Source organism: Ambystoma mexicanum, chromosome 1q (assembly GCF_040938575.1).
Source record: "Ambystoma mexicanum isolate Mex_15411 chromosome 1q, UKY_AmexF1_1, whole genome shotgun sequence".
NCBI lineage: Eukaryota > Metazoa > Chordata > Amphibia > Caudata > Ambystomatidae > Ambystoma > Ambystoma mexicanum.
This window is the reverse complement of record NC_090922.1, coordinates 415,562,959-415,579,567: the sequence shown is the minus strand read 5'-3', so window position 1 is coordinate 415,579,567 and position 16,609 is coordinate 415,562,959. Positions and strand designations below refer to the sequence as shown.

Here is a 16,609-nt window from a genome sequence, read left to right as displayed (position 1 = left end):
CTGTCTCGTGTAACGCTATATTGTAATTGTTGTGTGCCATACACTACCTCAGATTACAACAGAACTTTACTGAGGGAGATGGATAACAAAAAGATGGGGTTGGGGGGGAGAGAAAGAGGGTGGGTGGAAATGACTGGGAAGGAAAAATAACATTAACAGAAAGTAACAGACAAAGCAAATATAGAGGGAAAAAAATAGTACGTGCACAAATAGAACAAGGAATAGAATAAGAGAATGCAGAGAGAGACAGAGACAGAAAGTAGTAAGGAAACAACATAATGAGACTACAAAGAACCACAGGGAGTCGAGAAGTGAATGACCCACTTAAAGAGTGTGGGATGTATTGACCGACTCTGGTATACTATGCGGCCTCACTCTATCTATGGTGCGAGAAACAGTAAAATGGCGGCAAAACCTATGTGCGCGCCAAAACCTCTACAACCGCATTTTTAAATCACACAAAAAGGTGGCTGCACAACTTGCCACCCATGGTGCACGTATGGTGGAACCGAGCACACGCTGCAGAAAAAGTGCTCCACGGCAAGTAAACGGAGTGCAGAGGGAGAAGCAGCGCTTTGCAAGTGAACCCCCTAAATTTGCGTGTAAATGACATTTACTTTGCTGCTGAAACTTCAAAATGCCTGTACATAACAATTTCCAACACTCAAAATCTTGCTTGGCGCTAAAATTAATTTAATCTAATTAAGCACTGTGAATTTACAAGGTCCTGAAATGTTAAGAGCAAAACACCTTCTCAGCAAAACTGGATTGCCTGTGAATGACAACTCCTGTCAAAAATCTTTGTACAGCCACACTGGGCTACCTGTGAGTGAAAGCCCCTGTCAAATGGGCTCTCCTGATTAAACTTTAAAGTTGTCTAAACTAAAGGTCTGCCGGATTAGCAAATATAAAAGGACTATTGCTGAAAGGAACACGGATCTCAGTTGTTTAGATCCCACAGGTTTAAATCAAGACTGTAAATTATATGGGTTATCTGATGCAACAAATTTGGTTTATGCTGGATTTCAGGTCAAGAAATTAAGAAATAACATAGGCTGGCTGGGCCTGCAAGGGGTTGACAAACAGGTTTCCACCCAAGGGGAGGGCATTGCTCTCAGCAGATGCTCACTGACATAATTGTGGGTATGCCAGACGTGTGTCTGCTGCCAGGGTCTGAACAATGGCAGATTCTCCAGGTCAGGAAATGGACGTGTGAAGAGATCATAAACTAGGCTTGCAGTGTTAGTCCAGAAACAACCCTAATCATGTATAGTATGTATATTATGTTGGCCAGAAACCAATCGCATCATATGACAAACATCGCAAACACAGAATCGTCAGTATACAGAGGGCGTCCATTTTGTCTAATATCCACCATTTGCTTTTTCATTTCTGTCCAATGCTTTGCAAAATGCATTTAATTCTGAAAGCTCATACACGGTGCGGGGCCAGAGCCTGCATGTTCAAAGATCAACCCAGACGTGAATGCCAAACAGTACAGAAATACATTGTTTTCCTCCCTCACAAAGTCCTTGGAGGCAAGCAGAAACGGCATTTAATCAGCGGCCCAGGTGCCGGCCTGTCTCACCAAAGCTGTAGCAATAGGCAGTTAAAGCATGAATTATATTCTTCTAGCGGTCCTCCTTTGCAGATCTGCCTCAGAACAGACTGACCCCTAGTTCACAAATAGAAACTGGTAGATAACATACTAAGGAATGTGTCTCTCTTACGAACATGATATCCTTGCTGAACAAGTGCTTTATGTTCTCCATAACAAAGAACTGTCTCTGCAACTGTTGCTACAATAAGTATAATTAGATTGAAGAAGAAACTTGTCATAATGTGTCATGATTGTCAATCACCGAACCCTAGCCCTAGAAGATAAATTATGGGCTGTTTGATTTGCCTTGAAAGATTACATGTTTGTATATATGTTGCAGTTTGAGCGATGCTTGCTCTCTTGCGTCTCACAAGGTCTGGGTGACACACGTTGCAAGACGTTAGACCCCAGTCGGCTGACTGAGCATACATTGAAATAAACCATATTATTTGGACAAATCGAACCTCGTATCTGTCGTATCACTAGTATATGGTGATTGTGCCTTAGTTTCCATATGCGGGGGTCTTTACGGCCTAGCAGCAGAAGGAAATCCCAAAGGTGGGGGCTGCTCCTTGCCTCCAGAGACAGACAAAAGGCTGACTACTTGCTGTTAAAGAATATGTAATCAACATTTTTAGAGATTTATAACTCGCTATCAGAAGTGGTGAAAAATATAGAACGGGCAGATTTGTTAATCTAATTTTTGGCCCTACATTTGAAAAGTTGGTGGAACTGTGTAGCATATTCTGAACAGGAATGGCAATATATGTGGTTTAATGGGAACTGTTTTTATGCTAGAATTGTTAAACTTTGCACACACATTCCTATGGTAAACGCGCATATTTGTGGAAATTTGGAGACATTTTGGAAAATGTTTACATGGCGAAATGGACAAAATGCTGCAGAAAGGCGAAACAAGGTCTCACAGCTGTGGGATTTTGATGAACAGATACTCCATAAAATATGTAATCCTTGTATGTCATTTTTGTAGAGGTTACACATGTATAAATATGTAGGACAAAATTCGATTTCGATAATAGTGGCTAGGGGAGGTTTCGAAGTATTGTAAAAATCAAACCATAAACCTGACATCATCTGTCTTTGATCCAATTATCCGGATGCAAGGCAGAGATGAGGCTCTGATCAAATCCCATTTCACAGGGGCCAGTTTAGTTAAGCCAGCATATACACCCATTTGGTGATGTCATTTGACAGGATAAATAGGGACATCTGACAACACATAGGACACACTCTCTCTTCTGATTCCAGTGAAGCACTTTGATCCAGCATTCAACATCCAGCCTTCAACATCCTTCTAGATCCACCAGGCCAAGCAGTAGCTGAACCATTTTCAGCTAGGCTTCAATCCTCAACTAATCCTCACAACCCAGTGAAGCTCTGTGGTTGGGGGAAGCATTCTGAAACTATCTGGCTTGCTACCATAAATGCTTGCCTGATGAACCAGCCATCCCGCTGATCTGAAATATCCAGAAACAAGAAGGGCAGATTCCGTACAGTTCCAGCGACCGGCCTAGCTGATACTGTCCAGTCTGATTTGATGTCCTTCCCTGATAGACCCGATCCAATTGACCAGAACTTTGACGGTCCAAAAATCTTAAATCCCATTGGATTGTAAGTGTTAACAGGATGCTATAGAACTATTGTATACCTTGCCTTATCTTGTTCCACCCTAATCTCGGAACTATCTTTACTTTCATAACCAGTAACAGGGTCAAAATCGTTAGTGCTATCCTATGCTGTCTATTTGCTAAAGCGTCATTTCAATAGTCATTTTTATTTGTGTAATTCTTATCCATAAATCCCACTGCGAGTGTTTGGACTGGTTCCACCTGGGAAGGCGCTGGGCATCTGCTACTGAAGTCATGAATCAGTCTCAGAGCTTACTTCGTCCCAACCCGGTTGTCTAGTTGGAATGCTCTAATCTTGAGTAAAAGTAAAAGCATAATCCATATTTTCTGGTTTTAACTGAAGTTCGCGTCTTTATTTTTCGAAAAACACCTCTCACTAAAACCTCTATAACTCCCTCAGTTTTATAGATAGAAACGAAATTCCAACTCCCACTGTTACCTAACATCCTTAGCTATCCTTTAGCACAATTAAAGACCGCATCGCAACAGTGTATTTGACCAGTTTTTCTTCAATATCGCATAGTAAAAGTTTGCCGCAAATTTGCAATTTCAGCCAAAGTACACGTGTCTTTTGCCCATTTCAAAGTGGTTTTTCCATCCCATCATTATCTGAAGTGTATATTGTGGTTCATATTATAGCCCATGCATGTTAGGACCTGATTAGTGTTGCTTTCTTTAGGTTTTCTCTCTGGTGTGGGAGGGAGGATTGCCTATAACTCTAGACATTGTATTTAATTCCTGAAAACCTGCTGATTACTCACATTGGTGTAGGATTGCTCATTTGTATTTAAACAAAACTTTGCAGGGGGAACATTAACCTCAACGCTATCTGTGTGCAAAATAAGACTGTTCTTTCCCCGTGTTTTCTATTTTGCCTCCTTATAAGTGAATTTAATTGCTTGACTTATATTTTGAATGGTTTTGTCACCCTTTGGGTGATTGCTGCCCCATATATATCTTTATTAAACCTATGTGTGATTTGAATATTAAAATAAATATTTACCTTTGCAAACTAGCCTGATTCCTGGTTCAGTGTGACCTGGGGGTATTTTGAGAAGGGTGTCATATGAGTGGTATATCATTCAAAATATTGAACTTATAGACAAAAATAAATAAGGGTTTCATTTCCGCACTACATGCTAGGCGAGACTTGGGAGTGTGCCTGATTGAAATCCCTTACAAGAGAAAGAAAGTGAACCCAATGTGGTGAGCTGGTGCAAAACCAGACTAAACAGAAAAAAAGCATGAAAGAATTAACAGACTAGAAAAACGACATGGGCGAAACCTTCCGACAGTTTAGACAAAATCGACAGGGAGAAAAAGATAATAGTCACACTCTTTGCCATTGTCTGTGCTTTTCTATCAGAGACGCAGAGGGTAAAAAAGTATCCTCGAAAGATAAATCATACAATAGCTTGAAAAAGGCTGTGTGCAGAAGGATAAAAGATTCATAAATAGTAATTGTAAATGAGAGAGAACCAAAGAGGAAGTAAACATTGTCATTTTCTGTGCTTGCTTTTTGTCCACCACTGGCATTACAGAAATATTGCATTGCATAGTAAAGGTTAAACCGTATCCTAAGGAACGCTACTGTGTCCAATGTGAAAACCTTCCATTACGGCGCCCTACTTGCACATATTATTTTCCATTTCAAGGTGGAGCTAAAGCGCCACCCAATAGCCAAAACCAAAATACAAAAAAATAATAATAATACAGGGCACTTCAAGCAAGGCATCTTGCTCTGATCTGCAGGGCCATAGTCTACCCTGACCGTTAAGAAATAGCCAAAAAGTTATACAGAACCTCAAACCACCAAAAATTCAAATGGTTCGAAATATCCTAAACTGTCCTGAGCATAATAAACTAAACTGAGCAGCCTCTTAATCTGGTTTTAAAAGGAACCCCTTGCAGCCTGCGTTGGTGGGGTGCCGATGTACTTCTGGTCAGTCGGATGTAAACAAACAACTTCTACCCATATATGACAAAGCGTGCTTTCGGTCATGAAAAATTATAGATAGAACAGCGGAGGTCCAAACAGGAAGGAACATATGAAGGGGAGCTTTGTCAGTGCAATTTCTATGAGCTTCCGCTGCTTTTAAATTTCGCAATCGCAGGTGCCTTCTTGCTGAGATTAAGGAACTGCCACTCGAAGCTGCCAATCTCATAATGTCCCAATTGATTTCCGAAGTACTGGACCTCCAAGAGTGGCGTTAGGTCTCTCCATATTGTAAGTAAAGTGAGAGGGAATGTGCAGTATATCCACAGTAAGTGCTGGCCCTGACAATGAGACCAATTTGTTGAATATGATCTCTTTAGAGCACTATGATCTTTTTTGTCAACCGGAGTAGCCTCGTCTGGAGAGAAATTATGCTGGCCAATCAGATCTCAATTGGTCATCCAAGTGGACATTCCCTTGGGATCTGGTATCAAATTTTGCCCATGGATAGAATTTGAACATGTATCTCAGGAAGGATGGGAATGCCGTGTACTTCCCTTCCTTTTTCTTCCCTACCCACTTAAGCAACAGCGTAGTGCTTGAGCCCACCACAACCTCACTCTCCCCCTTTCTGGCAATGTGGCACAGACCGGTGCTTTCCACTTGGGCCCCGGCAATTGTACAGCTCCCAACCTGCCTCACATGCCAGCAACAGGGCATTCAAACATACATCTTAATATAATTTCCGGGACGCCAGCCCACAATAGTTAAGCCAGTCTCCCCTATAGCTCAACTCACATACTTTTGGCCGCAACACCAGACATGGAATTAGTTCATTCACCCACCATGCTCTCTACCCGTCCATACACTTCAATTGGCATTTCACCCACTCTTGGGACTTAAATGGATGAAAGCCTTATTAACATTCCTGGTCACAGCAACCACCCTGCGTCAGCATCTTGCGAGGTCTCGATTGGGAGACAGAAAACATAGGAAGAGGTATGCGGAGGGAGGAGTTCATATCACTGAAGAGATTACCTAAAAATGCTGGTTTTCTTGTGGGGTGCCTGTCTGGGAAGGCAGTCTGCCTTCATTTTGTAAGGACTTTGATGAAGGCAGAATATGAACAGACAGCAACCTTTGTTAACTGAAATCTTGCAATCACAGCCACCCCCAACTGACTTCTCATCTCTAACATCAGCTATATAGGGAGTTTGAGGATAAACTGGGAAGAAACTACAAAGCAAGCTGGAAAAAAAGACAAGCGGCATCTCAATCACAGTCCAGCTTCTGATCCAAAAGTGCTCAGCCTGAGTCTCTGAATCACGTTCAGTGCGACTTCTGTCCCTACAGGTGAGTCCTCACATTCTAAAGACTTATGCTAAGTTACACTGACAAAAGTGAGGCAGACAATGAAGAAGGGGATATGCCGTGTAATTGTATGACTGGTTTTACTGCAGTGGAAAAAGAAATCAAGAAGAATGTGCATTTTAGAAAGAACAAAAACAAAAGTGACGAAGGTCCCATTGAATGTGTTTTACTCTAGCATTCTCCCGTGAATCTGTCGCTATGAGGTATTCTGAGCATTTATGGCTTTTAAAAGAAAAAGTAAAACCCATATACTTTAACATTTTCTCATAACTATGCGGGTCTAGCAATAATCCATTTGCACCCCTAGATAATATATGATAAGGCAATGGATTCCGTCATAATGCATGCATACTACACACTGCAAGGTATTTTGTTACCTATACCTACTGCACCAATTTGAAACATCTATAAGGATGAAAGGCTGTGTCAGCCCTCCTTGCAGTTGGGACTTATTTTTATTGATTTTCAACATACAAATGCATAACGTACAACAATACATAACAATTCATTCTCTTCACAATTCATTCCCCCTTCATTACATATTAACTGTTTGATATCATAAATTGATTCAATCTTAGTAAATTCATTATTCAACGCTAATTGATTTGCATAGCCAGAAGAAAGAATGGAAGAAAAAAAGAAAAACCACTTAGGTCAGGTCGACAGGTCATCAATTCATAAGGTCAGCATCAAGTATCAGGGATTCATAAATTGCTTCATAAGTTGCGGTTGAAAGAACATGTGTTCCCTATCTGAAACATAGTCCAGAAATGGTCCACATTTTTTTAAATTTTGAAAGCTTCCCTTCAAGCATGGCTGTGAGTTTCTCCAGGCCCAACAATTCCCACACTTTTATCCACCAATAAGCTATGTGCAGACCTTCCATTGTTTTCCAAAACCACACTTATGATACAGGCGACAATAAGCAGTTGTGAGATCAGAGCCGCCTTATGTCCCGTCATTGGGAAAGTCCCATCTTCCAGCACATCCCCCAACAGCAACACTCTTGGTTTCATGGGGAGCAGAGATCCTGTAACCTCTCTAATTTCTGGCCTCACCTCCAGCCAAAAAGTTTGAATAACTGCACAGTGCCACCACATGTGGCCCAGATCCCCCCCGGTCCCCACATCCATGCCAACATGTATCTGGGTATACTGATTTCATCGTATGGAGTCTACTTGGAGGTAAATACCACCTAAAACAGATTGTAATGGCGTTCTCTTTCACTATCGCACAACACAAACTCTTCTGAGCCCTATACCAGATCTCTTCTGAAATTTCCAATCCTAGTTCCCTCTCCCAAGCTTGCATGTAAGAGAGTTTCTCCTCTAATGGAGCTTTCTCTAAAAGCCGATAACATGAGGCTATTCTATGCGATTGTTGCTCCTCAAGGATTTTAAGTTCTATACCAACCGGGACTCTCGTTGCAGCTTGACAGGTGCCCTCAATAGTTAGCCAGTGCCTAAGTTGAATATACCTAAAGCGTTCTCTGAGACCCCAAACTTTTCTTTACATTATTGGAAAGTCAGGGGTTCCTGATTTACGTACAAGTCTCTCAGTCTTAGGGGTTTGTCCTGACTCCAGTTTTGATATGACTTGGCACATAACCCCGGGGTGAATGCCGGATTCTGGTTGATGGGGGATAGTGGGCCTAACACTGAAGTAATACCCCTCTGTGAACATGCCCTATCCCAACTCCGGAGCATGGCTAGGGTGGTAGGAAGCAACTCACCCCGTTAACTCCGAGCCTCCCTGGGGAGAAATGGTAAGTAGGCCAGGGGAAATGAAGCTACTGCCTGTTCGATCTCTTGCCATTTAGGAGGATCCAATGAATTTCCCCAGGAAAGCATCAGCGCCACCTGAGCTGCCATAAAGTACAGCGGCACTGAGGGGAGGCCCAGTCCACCCACCATCTTCCCTCTTGCAAGGAACCCTCGGTTTTTTCCCTTTCCAAATAAACCAACCTATCTCCTTTTGCATATCTATGAGCTCGAATTTAGGGATCGGGATTGGCAGGGAGTGAAAAGCATATAAAAGTTTCGGGAGAAGTGACATCTTGATCGCATTAACTCGGCCTAGCCATGAGATCTCCTGAGTATCCCAACGTTGCAGCCACTCTTTTGCCTCCTTAAACAGAGCTGGGATATTCACCTTGTAGAGGCCAGCGTAAATCGGAGTCAATTTTATCCCCAGATACGGGATATCAGTGGAGGACCATGGAATGTGTGATACTGCCTGTACTCCCTCTAGCCTACTGGGATCTTCAGTTAAGGCCATCCCTACGGATTTGGTTGGGTTCACTTTGAAACCAGAAATTGAGGCTAATGGAGTCAGGAGGTCCAAGAGGAGCGGAATCGAACTAGCGGCATCGTTCAGAAATCAAAGCAAATCATCCGCGTATAAAGCTACTTTATGGCATTGCCCCGCTATCTCGAAGCCTAGGATATCCGGATGAAATCTAATTTGTTGGGCCGGGGGCTCCATTGCCAAAGCAAAAACTAAGGGTGACAGGGGACAACCCTGCATAGTGCCTTTACCTAAAACAATCAACGAGGTCCAATTTCTATTTACTTTGACCTTGGTCGAGGGGATTTGAAAGTATTAATTTGGAAAACCCAGGGCCAAAACCGAACCCTTCTAATAGTGCTTCTAGATACCCCCAGGACATGCTATCAAACGCCCTATGGGCATCTAGGGATAATAATAACAGCCTTCCTGGGATCTTCGTGGCAAGGGCAATCAGATCTATAGCTCAGTAAACATTATCGTACGTTGAACGGTTGCATATGAACCCGGTTTGATCATTCGTTATCAAAGATGGAAGAATCCCACCCAATTGCCCCGCAATTATTTTCCCCAGCAACTTTGCATCTGTGTTTAACAGCGCAATTGGTCTATAAGAGGCACAATCCGTGGGGTCCTTCCCGGGCTTCAAGAGCAGCGTTGTGGCCGATTCAGCCATTGACTTAGTTACTACACCCGCTTTCTAGACAACATTAAAGAGCTTTGATAAATAAGGGGTAAGCACCGTCCTAAATGTTTTATAAAATGTATTTGTAAAACCGTCCGGCCCAGGGGCCTTACCTAGGGGAAGGGAACGAATATCTGCATCTGTCTCTTCAGGTGAAATCGGTTCTTCTTAAAGCTCACGGAGCTCCGCAGAAATCTGCGGGAGATGCACCTCTTCTATGAAGTCTCGGGCTAGCTGTGGATCTGTGATATGAGGAGCTGACGGTCTCGAAAAAAACTTTTCAACCATCTGAAGTTTCTCTGACTCAGAATAAGCCCACCTCCCATCTGCATCTTTTAGAGAATTCATATGATTACGCCTTGCTTGTTTTTTGAGTTTAGCTGCAAGCAGCCGGTTGGCCTCATTTCCCCTTCGAATAGTAATGCTGTTTAGTGCGCATTAAACCATAGGCCACCCGACTCATATGGTGAGCTTCAAGTGCCTTCTGAATCACTCGTACATCTGTAAGGGCTCACCGAGAGGCCCTATTCGTATGCATCTGTTCTTTCCTTTGGAGTTCCAATTCTAATTGGGCTTGAACTTGCCTTCTGGTTTTCCCCCTTTCTTTTGTCTGGGCTATGATTTGACCCCCGATTACTGCTTTTGCCACATCCCATACCACAGTATAATCCATCCCCTCCTTATCATTGTCAGCAATATAATGAGTTATAGTGTCTGAGATGCAGGAGCAGAACTGAGGATCCCCCAAAATGAGTTCGTTCAGACGCCATGTGCATGGGGGGTCCGGGGTTTCGATAAATGGAGCCATAGTTACCAAACAGGGGAGTGATCCAATAAGGCCTTCGGAAGAATCTCTATGCCAATTGTTTGAGGGATAAGATTATCAAAGAGAAAAAACATATCTAGCCTAGAAAACCCTCTATGTACCGCAGAATAGAAGGTATAATGCCGCTCCCCCTGGTGTAAGAATCGCCAAGCTTCTATTAGTGAATGTTCCCGAAGAAGTGTAGTGAGTGCTACAAATGTTTTTTTGTCTGTCGAGGTTGGGGATAGGGATTTATCCTCTAGCGGGTTGATCGCTGCGTTGAAATCCCTCCCATTATGCGGTCTCCTTCAGTCTACTCGTGCAATATCTTTGACAGAGGCGAAAAACAGATCTTGGCGGGTATTGGGTGCGTATAACGAGACCAGGGTCACCCTCTTTCCTTGCAGCGTGGCTACTACTAAAATATATCTCCCCTCTTTATCCTACAGAATCTTATGAACCTTTAGTAATACCCCTTTTCGGACCAGAATGGCTACTCCGCATCTCTTTAGCCCCGAGGAAGCACAAAATTTGACAGGATAAAGTTTATGAATGAGTCGGAATTCATCAGTGCGTAATAGATGAGTTTCTTGAAGAAACAATATGGTGGGGTAATGTGTAGCTAAACGGTGAAATAGGGCCTTCCTCTTTAATGGGGAATTTAAACCCTGCACTTTCAGGGTGAGGCAAGTTACATTCAGAATAGCCATTCTGGTGACCACCTTATCCTTTTGCGTATCAGGCACAGTTGATTTCCCGCACCCAAGAAATGTCTCTGCTCCCACCCCGTTGCCCAGAGGTCATACCTCCAATTTCAGTGAACCATTCGGAGCACATACCCCCCAAGGTTACCCATGCTGACATGTAAGATGACACCTTTTCCATAATGCCAACATTGCAAATCAAAAAGGATTTCCAATAAAGTCGACCACCATTTAAACCAAACCTAGTGTTGAGAACCCATAAAAAACTTGACAAATAAAAAAAAACAAGAATCAACATAATTAGTTGATAGATTTTAAGGCTTTAAAAGTTTTAACCAATAACCTGTTCAGAATTGCTATGGTAGGCGCAATCTGTACGTTAGGCGCCCTTTCATACCCGATTTTGCACACACCCTTTTCGGAATTGTGAAGCAATCCACAAAATGAAATAGTGGTACGCAAAGCCCCATCTCAACCATCCAATTCATGCATGGGCTAACGGCTCCTAGATATCTGTGTGAAAACCATTGAAAATGATCACTTATGAACTGCTCTATAGCGTTGTAAGGACACTCCGCGTAATGCCCTTGTTCAAGAAGGGCGCCTGTAACCAAACAAACTTTAAACTTATCATAACTACAATTCAGAGAGGCTCCATATATCAGACATCTGTCGCATTTAGGGATCCTTCATTATAGCTGGAGCAAGAACCAATCAAAGTCAGCTGGGGGCGGGGTGGGGTCATGTGGGGTCTGCCACACCTTTCGTCGTGCCTGAGGCCCCTTTCATTACATGCCAGCCTCTGGGCTTCCTCCTTACATCCTTCGGCGTGGGACTTCGAGACTGATCATCCGAAGGGCTGATCTTCGTTCTGGGGTCAACATCTCTGCCCTCTTCTCTGCGCATTAGTTTCCTGGCCTCCTCTTCAGAGCGAATTGCATAGGTGCGGTTGTGATATTCGAAAAAGCAGCTTGCACGGAAACCCCCATCGATAGCAGACCTTTTTCTCTTGAAGCCACGCTGTGACCTTCTGAAGACGTCTGCGATCTGCCAAAGTAGAAGGGGAGAGATCTTGAAATAGAGACAGTGTGGAGCTCCGGAACTTCACCGGCTCTGCCTTCCTTACCGCTGCCATGATTCTCTCCTTTTGATGAAAAAAAGTGAACTCTAGTGAGAACAACCGGCAGAAGATCTTTCCTTTGTTGAAGCAGAATAAACTTGGTGGGTCCTACCAAGGATCAGCTTGCCTGATACTTCCAACCCTAGAAGGGATCTGAAGAGAGCCCCAACATATTCCGGAAGATCATGATCCAATACGTGCCTGGGGATTCCGCGCATTCAAATATTATTTCTTCTAGATCGATTTTCTAGATCTATTTGCTTTGCCCCTAGCTCTTCCAGGCAGTCTTCCACATTCTGTGTTCTTTTGGAGAGTTCCTAATAATCATGTCCCTTCTCGCAAGCCACATTCTCCAATTCATTGACTCTGTCTTTCAGGCTTTTCAAATCCAATACTGCGATAGACTGCGCAAGACAGTCTCTAGAGGATTTTATTTCAGATTTTATTTATTACGTTATATCCACTTTAAGGGCTCTCATCACTTCCTCAAAATATTGTTTGGAAAGGGTAGGTTCCCTGGAGGATCCCGCTTCCAGTGGGGAGTGGGCATCTGCTTTTGTCGTTTGCATTTTCTGATCCACAAGACCTCCAGATGTCAAATATGCCGTAATTCCACCCCTCTTGTGCTTGTGTGTGGATTTGGGCATTACCAAACCAGACAATTATGCCAGACCGCGTAAGGTTCCCTATATGAACACTGTTTGCACACTAGCCTATGGAAAGAGCACACTGGAGCTCTAGAAGTACTGGCTGTAATTTCCTAGTTCAGCCCCAGATCCAGGTCCAGCTATATACTTGCAATGTCTCTCATTGGCGTTAGGTGCTTTCCATTAGTCTATTCATTTAATGAGGGAAGGCCGAGTGTGTTATGTGTGTGCCAGTGAGAGTGTCTGCCACTGCCAACCCACTTGGACAGCCCACATGGGCTACAGCCGCCAGGCGAGACCAGAGCATTCTCCAGTCCGCTCCCTCATCGAACTCTTCAGGATTCGCCTCCTGCCTCCTCCTCTACGATTGCCATTAGCAGCATATGCGCTGTGAGCAGAATCGTGCTGTCTGCACATCGATCATACCGCTGGGAGAAGGTACACCATCCCTCGCCGGAGCTCCTCACTATGGCCAGCCCTGCTTTCTGTCCCGCCGTAGCAGCTCGCCTGTACCTCCAGCTGGGCGCGAGGCGGAGTACTTTTAAAAGCACGCCAATATCCATGAGCATCCCCGCGCTACACGAGTCCTCCGCCGCGCTTGCCTTCTCGATTCCAGTTACAGAATGCCGCCTGCCATTTTGTTTGCGGTGGGTCTAAAGAAACAGGTGTGAAATGCCGACATTCCATTTGTAAAGCCACTGCTATTCCCGCACAGCAGGGTCACGGCACCTTCCGACCACTACTTCGGCTGAAATTCTGTCTCTCCGGGCGCCATGGATGACTGGAACAGGCGCCTTGGTACAGAGCTTACAGAAGCTGCTGCTGCCGCATGGCGAGCTGCCTAGCCATGACTTCGGCCTCTTTCACACAGATCTCTGCAGCTATCGTACCATCTCATGGGCTGGAGTTCTGATAAACAAATATGCAAATAATGCTACAACACAAACAGTGAAACTTTAATATCCATTCACTGTGCCATACTTGGTCATTAATATGAGACACAGCAATTTTTACTCATTTTAAATTATTGACAATCCATCTATTTTAAAACCACTCCTTCAGGATGCTAAGAACACTGCTTCTATAGCATGGTGAGCAATACCCTGGTTTGGTTTTTAGTCATTCTGATTATCTGATCCTTTCATAAGACGGTCAGGACGCCCAACTCCCTGCTGGTCATGTGACAATGTATGCTTTGCTGTGGAGCTCCCGTCTCATGACGTGTGCTTTTGAAGAGAGGGAGCTCCCACTCACCACCTGGTATGATGTATATATCAGTAAGCTATTCTGGGTTCTAGCTCTCCCCTCACACCCTATTTACTGTATTGCATTAGAAATTTGGCAAATTTATGTCTGCTGGTCAGGAACATATAGCGGTGCATCAGTTTTTGGATCCCAGTAGGATTATTTGCTAATGTTGAACGTTAAGATGAAAGTACGCAGGCAGAGTTTTGTTGGAACCCAGTCCTGGAATAGCAAGGGTGCAATCAGATCATGACTGAGATAAATTGACAAAGCTATTTGTAGGTCACAGTGCTCAAATGGGCGGTGGTGGGGAGGCATGGTTCATGTAGATTGTCAGAGCTATTTTTTAGTCATGGCACTGAAATAGTATACACTGTTGGTGGCTATTATTAAAGGGCAGTCATCTTCTGACATACCTCTATGTGAGTCCCAGTACTGAAGGATCCAGTGTCGCTGCTCATAAGAATGACATGCATTCCTATTGGAATTGGCTATGACTGAGGCACACTTGAATAACTATGTAGGCATCAACTCTCAATATTGGAGTAACAATGAGAGGGAGGAAGACAATTGTGCGTTGATCGAACTGTACATGGGTTTAAGTTTTGGAATATGGCATGCTGCGTGTCAGGATTGTGTGTGGGACTCAGACTCAATATTCCAAGATTCAAACAATATTCAATTTGGTCAGGCCCTGGCAGAGCTTTGTATAGGTTCATGACCCTGTTTTGGAATACTATAGGGGTAAGTATGTCCAGATGGCTGCTTTGGTAGAGTTGTCTGGATATGTGCTTAAAATGGTATGGATCCCTTGGAATTAAATTGCAATGGCAGAATAACATAGGTCTCACAGTACTGCAATTGCAGAGGTTTTTTTAGTCAGGTGATATGCATTGGTAAAGCAGGGTCTGAGCTAGAAAAATATGGAGCATGGGGCACAGAATGTGATAATTGTAAGAAATATAGGCACCTCTATGTACTAGAATAATGTGGGATTCTACAGTTCATTCTTGGTTTGAATTTGCAAAGAATTCTATGTACGTAGAACAGGGAATATTAGAATGTGAAGAGGGTCAGGCTTGAATTCCTGAGGCAGAGTTTGGTTTGGGAACCATACATGAAATATTAAGGTGGATGTGGGGTTTATGACAGAAGTGCATTGGAATAGTTGATGTTTGTCCCGCATGCCAGTACAATAAGAGTGCTCATGATTAGGAGTTAGGGAGTAATAAACAGAGGTGGGTGAAGTACCAGGTCTTAAGAAGACGGACTTAAATCACATGTACATATGCTATTGCACCCCAATCATCCACCGATACAACTCAGTCCATTAGCCGGACGTCAATATACTCAGATGTTGTTTAATTTTAGAATAGGCTAGCTCACCCAGGGTAGGTCAACTTAGTGACCGTTTTAGCTGCCTATCCAAGTGAAAATCGTATGACATTCACTAAGTTGGGGGTATAAAGACAGAATGCGAAGTGCTTGAGCACAGGACAAGTTAGCGTGGGGAAGCTGGGACGCATCAGTATGAAGAGCAAGGGGCAGATATAACCTGCAAAGAGGTTGGAATACTTGGACAGACATGTGAAGCATTAGCAACATAGACAGACAGGAGCTGGGCATATACTACAATAAAACACATTACCCACAGGCTACAGCAAAAATGCTTGGCGTTTGGAAAATGGTACGGTAAAATGCACCGCTGTGCTGTGCCCCATTTCCTTTTGAAATGTTCCTACAGTGAGCTCCCGCCCCGCAATCCATTGGAATGGGTTATCATTGTAAAATGTACTAGTGGTTACGCCCCGCCTGTTTCAAATGTCACCAGCCGCCAGCGATATTAAAGATTATGCTACGCCGTCATTTGGTCACGCTCTGCAAGATCCCATTGTGCAAACAACAGTAGATGTAATTTACTGCTTCCTCTTTATAGACCCACCAACACAAACCGCTCTACACTTACTCGCAGTTTTTGGGTCGTGGTGAGCTGCTTATCTTGCACGAAGGGGTTGAGGACTGGCGGCGGAATGAACGAGAACTGCCGCGGAAGGGGCTGGTGAGAAAATAATCGGGGCTGCTGCGCCATGACCTGCATCTGTCAAACTCGAATTACTTTGTGACTCTGAACACCCTCCAGCCTAACCCGAAACAAGTTTCAAGCTAGCAGAGAGGTAGTGTCTAATTCAATCCGAGAAACGGACCTTAGCAACACCCCGCCTCCTTGTCATCACGTGGGTTGCCAGTCGAGCGTGTCTGGGAACTCACGTGCTCCAGATTGCGCACTTCTTCAACGTGTTTTTTTTTCTTCTCCAAGGCGTGACAAGACACACGAGCGGTAAGGTAGGCGCAGCCTCGGTGCCAAGAAGGTACGGTCGGAGCATTTCCTGTGTACCATTTTACATAAATGCGCATATTTTAATTTTTTTTCATGGGGAGGTTTTTTGTCCTGCCTGCTGGACAGCGCCGGATCCGGTGCGGTTTCAGAGGGCACAGCGCAACCACAATTTCAACCGCAACCGCTCATTGCCTCCAGTTTTGTCATGTAAACAGCTCCAATT

At 43.9% G+C, this 16,609-nt stretch overlaps 1 protein-coding gene across 1 annotated transcript in view; it reads right to left on the bottom strand.

Moving 5' to 3' along the window:
• Positions 1-16,310, bottom strand: part of LPCAT2 (lysophosphatidylcholine acyltransferase 2) — a 1,163,987-nt gene extending 1,147,677 nt beyond the window's left edge. The window contains exon 1 of the mRNA XM_069639642.1: positions 16,015-16,310. Within this exon, the coding sequence (XP_069495743.1) occupies positions 16,015-16,146 (132 nt within the window). The 5' untranslated portion in view covers positions 16,147-16,310. The remainder of the gene's footprint in view (positions 1-16,014) is intronic.
• Positions 16,311-16,609: the final 299 nt, after the last annotated feature.